Source organism: Eumetopias jubatus, unplaced genomic scaffold (assembly GCF_037043125.1).
Source record: "Eumetopias jubatus isolate StellerSeaLion01/CBP00866 unplaced genomic scaffold, mEumJub1_p1.0 scaffold_1, whole genome shotgun sequence".
Classification (NCBI taxonomy): Eukaryota; Metazoa; Chordata; class Mammalia; order Carnivora; family Otariidae; genus Eumetopias; species Eumetopias jubatus.
The window spans coordinates 205,941,565-205,952,457 of NW_028274807.1; the positions used below are offsets into that span (position 1 = coordinate 205,941,565).

A 10,893-nucleotide genomic window follows, 5' to 3' on the forward strand; every position below is an offset into this window, starting at 1 on the left:
TGTGATCAGGCCATGCTTTCCTCCAGCAGGACGGCCGGATGTGCCCGTTTCTGTCCTTCCTGGTAGACTCTGTATTGTTTCTGTGGCCCGGAGGCCATGGTGTTCATGGATTTTTGGAAGCTGAGATGTCAAACGCTTCCGAAAGTACGCACACGAGATCGCAAAAGTCCCAGTAGGGTTTCACTGTCCCCAAAAGGGTCTTTGTGCAAGAGTTGTGACGGTCCCACCCCAGGGCATTTTGAGCAGCAGGTAAGGATTGAAGAACCCAGGCAGGGCTCGCAGAGGAAGAGCAGTTTGGTCTTTTAGAACTTACTTCAGTTCCCAGCTACGACGGGAAGAAATCCAGCCTAGAACAACCGCTCTGAAGGCCTTTCCCCTTGCCAAACCAAAACCCAAACCCAAACCTAAACCCTTGCGGAGCCATTTAGCAAAGCGGTGAAGTGCCTTTTCGGAAGCTAATCCTGGGATCTGGAAAGCCTGGCTGTTGTTTCTCGGTGTGCAAAAGAGATTCCGGATTACCAAGTGCTGTCACGTGGGGGTGTTTCCAGTACCTTCCTCGGTACCAAGAACCTTGTTCTCAGAGAGCTTCAGGTGTTGTCTTCCCAGAATTGGTTTCACCGTCTGTGGCACACTGTTTTTACTGTTTCCTGGTTCGGTGCGAGATGCATTGTTTAATAGACGCCCTGGCTCCTAGAATATCGGTCTTAAAACCAGCTCTGCCCTGTTGGTGCCCGGTCAGCGCCCGATTTGCTTCAGATCCACCTCATGCACGGCTGTCCTGCAGCTTCCCTGCCGTCACCCAAGACGCCTGCACAGTCCTGGCTCTTGGCGACCTGTAAATGTTTTACAACTGCAGTTAGCTCGATTTTGTTGACAGCCAGTGCACGCCGTGGATGTATCCAAATGGCGACAGTATTAATAAAAGCCAAAAACAAAACCCACTTTATCGACCGTTTCTTGAATAGTACTGCATTTGTGTTTTGGTGGAAACAAAAATATCCAGTGTCGATGAGAAAAAGAGAGCTATTCACGCAGGAATCAGGTACTCTGTTTTGGGTAGGGAAGGGGGGTAAGTAGATGTGATTGGGAATTTGGAGAAATGACTGTTCTCTTTCTGAAATGCATGATTCTGTTTCTGTGCCCCGCCCCACACCCCATGGCTGGTTGGGGGAGAATATTAAAAAACAAAAAACAAACAAAAAAAAAAACCCTGAGGTATTAAGCTATCGTTTGGCCCAATATTTCTGGTCATTCCAGAAACACCCCCAGTATTGAATCATCCTTGTTTGCCGGTGGGGGATCAGGCTCTGCCCTGTTTGTTCTTTGTTTAAAATCACTTTTCCCGCTTCGGATGCCCCAGTTTTTCCGGAGAAAACACCTGACAGCGGGCTTTGGCCCCTCTGAGGGGATGGAGTGTAGGAGAGGCATGACACCTGACTGGCCTGGTTTGTCCCCTTTGGTCATACCATAGTCCAAAAATGGCCAGCCCGTCCCACCTCAGGGCACTCAGGATGCCTTTGCATTTTTGTGACATCCGGGGACCCAGTCCGTTGGCCAGGGGTTTCTGGTTCGCGGGACCTCGGAGGTTTGCGCTAACTCAGGACAGGCGGGAGTTGGGCCCTGCAGGCTGTGTATTTCCGTTTCCCCGAGGTACACGCTGGGAGGTCTCTTACTGCCCAGCGGACTGGCAGCGTGGCTCGTTCCGCGCAGACGGCTCTTGAGCGCCACCAGGACATGCTGTCAGCGCGCTGGACCTCAGGGAGGCCGATGGCACACACGTGGGCAGCCCCCCGCGGCGCCCCAGCTCTGCCCCCCCAGGAGCCTCTCACTGACGAGCCCCAAGTTTCCATCAATGGGTTACTTGTGCTTGCAGCCGTTCACAGGAAACGTCTCCGAGATTTCTTTAAAAACAAGACTTTCTGTCTCAGGCAAATGTGTTTATTAGGAAGTAGCCTTTATAGGGTAGCAAAACGGCTCTTTTTTCCGCAAGTCTGCATTAAGAGCAGAGCAACTCTCGGATGGGATGTGCCGCGCCGGGGGTCATCGGACCAGTTGGATGCGACCCTGACAGCAGCGTGAGTGAGTCCGCGGGAGGCGGCTGCAGGCGGCCCATGCGGGGCAGGGCGGGTGCTGTCGGACGCCTCAGGCCCCGGTGAGCAGTGGCCCCGGGTGCCTTCGTGTGCGCAGCCATCTGAACCCCGGATTTCTGCCGAGAGGCTGCCGAAGGAAAACCGCTTGGCGTCCGCCCTGTGCCCCGGAGGTGCCTCGGGTGGTGGCCTTCTGTGCCCCGCTGTCTCAGCTCCAGGACGGCACAGGGGTGAAGCAGGAGTCACCTGCCGCTCCTGGAGTGGCGGCTGCACCCACAGGCGCCCCAGGTTCTGGCCGTCACGGTGCATGCGGGTCGGAGGACCAGAGTGGCCTAGTCGAGGGGTCTCCACTGGGGCCAGGAGAGGCTCTTCTGCTGGTTGGAGCCCAGAGGGACCCGCAAGCAACCCTCTTCCTCCAGGTCCTCTCTCTCGGACACCGCGGGCCAGCCTGCTTCTCAAGTGCGCACAAACCCCAGACGGGATCCAGAAGCCGGCCCCAACCCAGTCTGCTCTGAAGGCATCTGGACTGTTCCTGTCAGCACATTTCATTTGAAAATGGGGACCCGTTGCACAGGAGGCTCTGCAGGGACATCCCGAGACTCTGGGGCTGGGCGGGAATCGTGGTGCGGCCCTGTGGCCTCCGCTGATACTTGACCCCTCCTGGCCTGGCTTCCAGGCTGTGGCTGGGTCGGCCTGGCCGTTACTTGTCATCCCCCACCTTCCCCTCCTCTGGGCTGGCAGAGGGCGAGGTCCCTGTCCGCAGCACTGGGAAGCTGTTTCTGCCAGTATTTGTGGTTTTTTCCTTGTTTTTCTCCTGATGAGGTGTTGGAAAATTCCCCAGAGAGTGCGGGGGTGGAGGCTTTCTGTGATGGAAACAGGAGGGGTGGGGACCAGATTCCAGGGAGTCCTACCTGGAGACCCATCAGGCCCTGAACTGTTTTCTGGGTAGTTTCTCTAAGAAACTAGGACTCAGCCTTTCTTCCTGGGGATGGCTCTTCTTCATGCTGACCCTGTCCGTACCTGTCCCCACCAGACCCCCCAAGGCCTGGTGCAGGGAGGCCTCCTCTCCTGCCCCACCTCCTTCTCTAGGCCACATGTGGCTCCCTCCACGGCCCCCACCCCCACCCCCACCACACCTGCACACAAGTCCCTGGCAGCCCCTCCCACCCCGTGCTCCGTTCTGGCAGTGCCAGGCTTGGGTACTCAGTGCCCCGCACCCAGCGCCTCACTCTGAAGGTGCCCTGTTGCCCCAACTCTGCAGCTGTAGCTGGCTGCCCCCGCCCCCCTCCATCCAGACCCAGACCCAGAGAGAAGGTCCAGCATGTTGAGGGCCCAGGCTCTGCAGCCACCTCCCCGCTGTCCCCAGGCTTCCTCATCCCCATCTGTCGGAGGAGCTCACCCTCCAGGTTGTCGCTCAGGCTCAGTACATGTGTGCCAAAGTAGCCATGAATCTCTGTCGTGCTTCCTTCCCCGGTGCTCCCGGTGGGGTCTGTTCGGGCCTCCACGAAGCCTGTGTCAGATCGGGATTGTCTGTATGTCTGCTCCCAAGGGGCGCCTTTCGGAGGGCCGGCCTGCGTCTTTCTTTGGTGTCCTCCTGTGCTCAGCAGAGAGCCGGCAGAGCCGGGGCCGAGAAGAGAGACACGAAGGGACCCGAGCCCATGGACAGGCTGCAGCTTTGCTCGGGGTAGGGGTGGGGGGGCATGTGACTAAGGCCCGTGGGAGAACCAGAGACCCACACCTGGGGAAGAGCATGTGAGATCTAGCTTTGCTGTGCTCTCTGTAGAAGCTAAGGTGCCTTGGATGGTTTGAAACCACCCATCTTGTTTACAAGTTTTCTCCTTTGTTTAAAAAAGTGGTTTTTTTTAATTGGACCTTTTGGAAAAGGACGTCAAGAGCTCCTGGACGGATCGGCAGCGTAAATGCCAGGGCTCCTATAAATGCTCAAGTACGAGGTGGCTCCTAGAGGGCCCAGAGCTCCCCGGGCCATGGCTGGGGTAGCAATGCCACATTTCAAGACTGTGTCGTCTGCACACATTTGAAACGCACCGCCATGAGCGTGCCACAACTCTCCAGTCCCAGCACCTCCCACCCGCTGGTGTCGTCGGCCTGTCGTCGAGGCCCGGGCCTTGTAGGTTTGCTGTTTGAGCTCGTCGGTGCAGCTGAGGGTTGCCGTGGAGCAGAGATCAGCGTCGTGCCCTGAAAGGAGGCGGGGCGGGGGCCCCTCCCTCACACCCCCTTGAAGCCTCAGAGACTCCGAGCTGGGGACGTGCGGGAACCCTCTGTGTCCCCAAATGGGTGCCTAGCAGTTGCCTGCTTTGGCTCCCTGCAGAGGGCTGAGCGGCTAGTTTCTCTGAGGTCCGAGGTGGTAGCTGGGGTCAGACTCAGCCCTGTTTCTCGGTGCATGTGACTGTGGGTCGGGACTGGGGCGTGCATGTCCCCTGCCCGCTCCCAACCAAGACACGGGCTCCTGGCGTTTTCTGGTTTTCACGTGCACACCAGGCAGCGCACCACCCCCCCGCCCAGTGCACCCCAGCATTGCATTTCCCTGCACCCCGACAGCACGCGATGGGCATCCTTGTGCCCGCCCCCCTCCCCCCTGCAAGCGACAGGTCGCAGCTCCTGGGCCAAGTAACCCAACTTCCATTTTCCTTTGCAGTTTGGCAATGAGGAGCAGCAGATGGCCTGGGCCAAGCGGGAGAGCGAGAAGGCTGAGCAGGAGAGGCTAGCACGGCTGCGGCGGCAGGAGCAGGAGGACCTGGAGCTCGCCATCGCGCTCAGCAAGGCTGACATGCCCGCCGCCTAGGCGCCCAGCCCGGGGCAGCCCCACCAGAGGAGAACACTCCAGCCTATCTGTGCACGCACATACACACGTACACACGCACGCACACAGACGCACACGTACACACGTGCACGCACAAACGCACGCACACGTACCCACATGCACGCACAAACGCACGCACATGCATAAACACACGCACATGCATAAACGCACACACGATAAACACACGAACACGCACGCATACGCAGAAACGCACGCACATGTACCCGCACGCACACACGCACATGTACACGCATGCACACATACACGCACGCACACACACGCACATCCACATGCACACACGTGCGCGTGCGCTCACAGTGGTCCCCGTTCACCTTGTGACATGTCACAGCCACTGTTATGTCAAGGACTCGCTGGTCACAGGGCCTTGGGCTCTGGGGGCTCGCCCAGCGGGGAGGCCTGGACAGGGGCCGCTGCTGCAGATGCTGCTCTCCGCGGTGACGTCCCTGTCGGGTGACAGCGCCAGTTCTCACTCCGCCTGGAGCACAGGATGAGTCGGGGAAGTGCGGTGACTTCTTGCTTTTTGTCTCCTACCCGGGCGCACCCACACCCCCACCCGCCCCGACCTCCCTTCTGAGACAGACATCTGGGCGATGTATGCATTCGTTGTATAAAATTAAGTTTGAATGATTAATATAAAATATTTTACTACAAAACGATCTTTTTTCCCCCCGTTCATTTAAATACTATTTTCCTTGCATTAACATTCACATGGGTGTCAGGTGAACCAGCCCCACAGTGGGCAGAAAACCAGGTGGAATATTCTTGTTTCAATCCTAAGCATTTGAGTGGCTTCTAGGGCCACAGAGCCAATTTGGGAAGTTTCTAGGAGTCACCCTGGCACCCCAGGATGCAGAATGTTTCTGAAATGGTTGGTTGTAACCTCACTGTCACTAGAGCAGGTGGCCCTTTGTCAGGGCCCTGCAGTTTGAAGAAAGATTCCTGCACCATTCCCTGAGGCCTGGTCTACATAGGGGGCAAGGCCTCCTATGAAACCCGCAGTCAGAACCGGGAGGAGGGAGAGTTTTCCACTAGGATGCAGCTGAATTCCCCTAGAACATTCCAGAAGCTTGGGCATAACTGTGGGGACAACCTCAGGAGTTGCCGAGGACATTGCAGATCTGCCCCCAGCTTTGCGTCTTACTGTCCCCAGGGAGACGGGACATCCCCAAGCCAACTCCTCTCCAATAGAGATGATAAATCTTTCGAATCCGAGCAGCCTGAGCACAGCCCCGGAACGGAAAGGCGGCAGAGAGCCTCCGACCCCCAGACCGGTTTGGAAGGGGATGAGACGGGGTCGCCAGGACTAAATAGGCCCAGAGTGTTCCCCGTCAGGATCCGCCTTGATGGGAGTCTCAGGGGACAGAGCCCCAGCCCCTTGTGGTGGGGCTGGATTCTGAGACCCTCCTTTGGGAAAGCTCTTCAGTGTTTGTTCTGTGCCTCTGGGCCAAGGTCTCTGGCTGCTCCCCTTCCGCAGCCAAGGCGGGCTGCTTGCCGCCACCCCCTGCATGCTGACTCCATGGGCTTCGTCGCAGCCAGGGAATCACCCTGAGACAGGCATTTACGAACTCGTTTTTACATTTTAATGAACTTTACGTTTTTAGACGCAGTTTCAGATTTGCGGGAAAAAAATCACAAAGATAATACAAGGGGGTTCCCACAAATCCCGCATAATTTCCCCTGTGTTTAACAGCTTAACGTTAATACGGTACGTTTGTTAGAATTCATGAACCAATATGGAGAAGTCATTATTTAAGGTCACCCTTTATTCAGTGTTTTTACCTTTTTTTGTCTCAGGACCCTGCTGTATATATAGTTGTCTCGCCTTCTTAGGCTCCTCTGGCCGGAGGTGGTTTCTCAGGCTTGCTTGCTTTTTGCTGACCGTGACAGTGTGGAGGGGGCTGGGCAGGTGTCTCCCAGCATGGCCCTGGGTTTGGCTTGTCTGGCGTTTTCCTCCTGCTGGGACTTTGGGGTGACGGGTGGGGGCAGAGCACAGAGGTGACGTGGGTCCCCATCATCAACGCCATTTGTCTCTGCTGATGTTAACAATCCTCTGAGAAGGATGGACTTTTGAAGGCAGCTTTTCGGATGCAAGTATTCTGTGACACGAGCCCCTCTCAGGGTGATAACCCGTGCGGCTGAGAGGACACCGTGAATCGCGGCTTTACGCCAGGGGCAGGGAATGTGGAGGGCGCCCCGGACAGTCAGGGCCCTTGGAAATCTCCCTTTTCCAGGTTATGGACAGGAGGTCCCCGAGACCCCGGAGGGCGCGGGGTCCCCTGGTGCCCATGAGACGGCCTCACTTCTCGGTCATTAGCGGTGACATGGGCCTGGGACCTCTCGCGAAGCCTGCGGGCGTCCTGAGCTCTGACGGGCCCCTAATCCTCTCTGGAAGAGCGAGCAGCTTCAAGAACGTGTCCAGAGGCGATTCCTTCCTCCCCCTGAGGTGGGACCGTCGTGTGTCCCCTGGGGGAAGTCACTGTGTCACCGCTCCCCAAGGTGCTCACGGCTCCGCACTTGAGCATGAGGTGAAAACCTCACCGTCTTTTTTGGTGGTTCAACCTCCATCCTTTTGTTCCAGCCTCAGAGCAACCTTGCAGGCGAGGTGGGCAGGGTGATAGCGCATTTTCCTAATGGGAAGACCGAGGCTCAATGTCTGTACTCGTTTGCCCAGAGCCCCAAAGCCCCAGAGGGGTAGTGGCTCAGCATTTTGCTGGCCTTAGGAAGGGTTTGCTTTTTCTTTCTTGCCTGCTGCTTTTTTATGTATGCAGTGCACCAAGAAAAGGTACAGAAAGAGTCTCCTTATGTCTTAGAAATGGAGGGCCGCGCACTGAATTAGTTCTTCCCCAGGGCGGGGGCGGTGGGCTTTAGGGGACCCTCGACCCCTTGAGGATAATACGTTTGTGGATTTTTCTTGTTTTATTTATTTATTTTTTCGGAGGGTGTCCATGACGTTTCCAGTCCATTCTCAGTGGTTCCCAGACTACCTCCCCTCCCACGTCCCCCACCCGCAAAGGTCACGAGCCAGTTTTAAATCCTGTTTCCTTTTTCCCCAGCCTCATACACACGCTCAGGGAGACCCCCACACAGACAAACACACTCATCTGCTGTGCAAAGAATCAGCCTCGAGTCCGCCGATCCATCCGCACTCCCACAGGCTCTGTCCGCCTCTTCCTTGGCAGGGAGCACGCACAGCCTTTCCTGAAAAACACAGTGTCCAGGTTGAAAGCAGTGATTATGACAATCTCCAAACATAATAGCCACGAGAAGAGAACCATGAAGCCCCCCCCGCCCCACCCCCGACACAACATCGCACACTGTCAGCTCTCCGCTGCATTCTGCCGCCTTCCCTTCGCCGGTCCCTCTGCGGGCAGGCTGTGAGGCGGTTCTGTCCCGTGTCCTTCCATCTTTCTGCGTTCAAGTACACATCACTCAGAAAGGTGCGCACCTTCTCAGCCGCCAGGCCGTGATCACACCTAGCGCTCAGAGTCACACCCTCCTTCCCTTTAGTCATATCCTGCACATAAGCGGCGACGTTTGATTTGGTGACATCACTGATGTGCTACCCGATGGCTGGAAGCCTTTGTCCCCTTAGGACATGCCCCCCCCACCCCCCACGGCTCCCACCTGTAGCAGCTACTTCCCCGAAACCTCCTCGTGCGCGAGGGACCCAGCTCCCCAGCTCCGGCTGCAGCGGGACCAGAACCCGAGGGCCCAGGATACCTGGTCGGAGCAACCTTTTGCAAAAGGCTGATTGATATTCTGCAACTTGCTCCAAGTAAACGGAATTGCATCTTCAAAGCCAGTTTCATTTAAAAGGACATCCTAGTCCTGGAACAGTTGTGGAAAGCTATTTTTAAAACAGGAAGCATCCGAGAAACAAAGAACCTGCCTCTTGAAATAATGGACTAAATATTTCTGCCCCCTTATCAGATCTGGTTCCTTTGAAACATGGGTCTTTTTGTTTTGTTTTGTTTTGTTTTGTTTTTTTTCCCCCAAATTTTCCCCAGTAAAAGTTACCAGGAGCCGTACAAATTGTATCATGAGCTGTTGTTGGAAAAAACATAAAGGGAAATGTGATCTTTATCACCAGCTTATTCCAAAGAAATTACGTGATGTGGGCTTGCATGGCTCGCGTTGTGTTTATGTTTAGTGGGTTTTTAAATATCTCTTTGATTTGCTTTCTGGCGGCTGTCTGTGTGCAACTTTGCTTCATGACCTTGAACAAGCTACCTTCCTCGTTTGCCCGAGGAGTTGGGGCTGGACCACCAGTGGAGGACCTTCCTCGCTTTAAAAGTCTGAAAATTATTCAAGTCTCCAGAAAGGCACATATTTTAGGATTTCGAGTAACATAAAAGAGGAAAATAGAAATCATCCCCTTAGTCTCATCTTTACGTAAAATATTTTGTGCACATATAGACAACAGTGTTGTATTATGATCACCAAACTTGCTAAGAGACTAGAACTTAATTATCCCAACCACTAAAAGCAAATTACAGTTAAGTCATGTGAGAGAGGTGCTATGTATTGCTACCATGGGGATCATAATATGTAAGTGTATCAAATTAACATGTACACCTTACATTTATACAATGTACAAATTTACACGATGTTACATGTCAAATGTATGTCAATAAAAATATTTTTCCATGCATTAAAAAAAATTGAAAAAATATTTTTCCATGCTTGATAATCATTTGAAAGCTAAGGGGGAAATACTAGCTTAAATAACTGTGTGTGTGTGTGTGTGTGTGTGTGTGTGTGTGCACGTGAGCGTATACACTATTATATATTTATATATAAATACTATATATAATAGTATTATTATTATATAATTACTGGCCTGACATAATAGACTATTATATAATAACACTCTTATGACATGTAGTATATATGACATATCAATATCAATACATCGTATCGATAATATAGATCAATAATATAGTATGCATCTTTTAATATAAACTTAAAAAAATCCAATACATTACAAGAAACCCAAGTTGCATAAATGAGCAATTCTGTGACCTGGTGATGGTTTTCCTACGCTGACCTTCAACCCAGGGGTAGAGACCCTTTCCGAGGACCAGAGCGTAAGGACTTTTGAGATAGTGGTCTGCAGTGAGTGTCGTTTCTTTGTACTAAAGACAAAGGGCAGAGTTTCCATTCCAAGAGCCAAAAAAAGACCCAAGATGAGATGTAGCCATTGTTCAACTGTAAACACGCTTTGTAAGGGAAGTGAGGATCCTGGTTCTAAGGGAACAGCATGGTAGACGGGAACTCCCGATTCCTTTCCGGTTCTAGATCCTAGGATAAGAGGACCTATGGCTCCTCTTCCCCTGGGGGAGACCAGGGAAGACACAGCGGTATGAAGGGCCCCTGGGCACGCTGGGGAAGGACACCGCCTTGAGTCAGACCGACTTGGTGTAAATCCAGCTCCGCACTTGACAGATCTGGGGGCTCCCACTTCATCCCTTGGAACCATTTCTCCTCCTCCGTAAGGTGAAGATAGTAACTCTCTCTCTCAGGGCTGTTGTGAGAATCCATAGCTGAGTTCCCAGCACATTCTAGATGCTCAAGGTGGAAAGAACTGTAGTACTAGTTGTTTTGTTATCTAGCTAATTGTGGTTAAAAAAAAAGAAAAAAAATACCCCAGCCCCACCTAACAAAACCTAGCATCTCAACCATTTTTAGTGTACGACTCAGGAGTGTTGACTACCTCCTCATTGTTGTGCAACAGTTCTCTAGAACATTTTCATCTTGCAAAACTGAAACTTCATACCCATGGAACAACTCCCCATTTCCCCCCACCCCCCAACCAGCAGTAGCTGGTTTTGTTATTACTGATTCGGAGGGTTATTACTGAGGCTGGGGTTGCTATGATAGTGATTGCTTTGCACTTTGAGAGCAGGGCTTAGGTTTTCTAGTTCTATTACGCAGGAACATGTGGAGAGGGGACGCTGTCTATCC

General features: G+C 53.4%; 1 protein-coding gene across 9 annotated transcripts in view; it reads left to right on the plus strand.

Moving 5' to 3' along the window:
* EPS15L1 (epidermal growth factor receptor pathway substrate 15 like 1) overlaps window positions 1–5,585 on the plus strand; it is a 94,703-nt gene extending 89,118 nt beyond the window's left edge. For 6 of the 9 annotated variants that reach the window (XM_028086963.2, XM_028086962.2, XM_028086968.2 and 3 more), the window contains one exon: window positions 4,744–5,585. In XM_028086963.2, the coding sequence (XP_027942764.1) occupies window positions 4,744–4,890 (147 nt within the window). In that variant the 3' untranslated portion in view covers window positions 4,891–5,585. The remainder of the gene's footprint in view (window positions 1–4,743) is intronic. The other 3 variants (XM_028086966.1, XM_028086969.2, XM_028086967.1) reach the window with 1 other exon arrangement.
* Window positions 5,586–10,893: the final 5,308 nt, after the last annotated feature.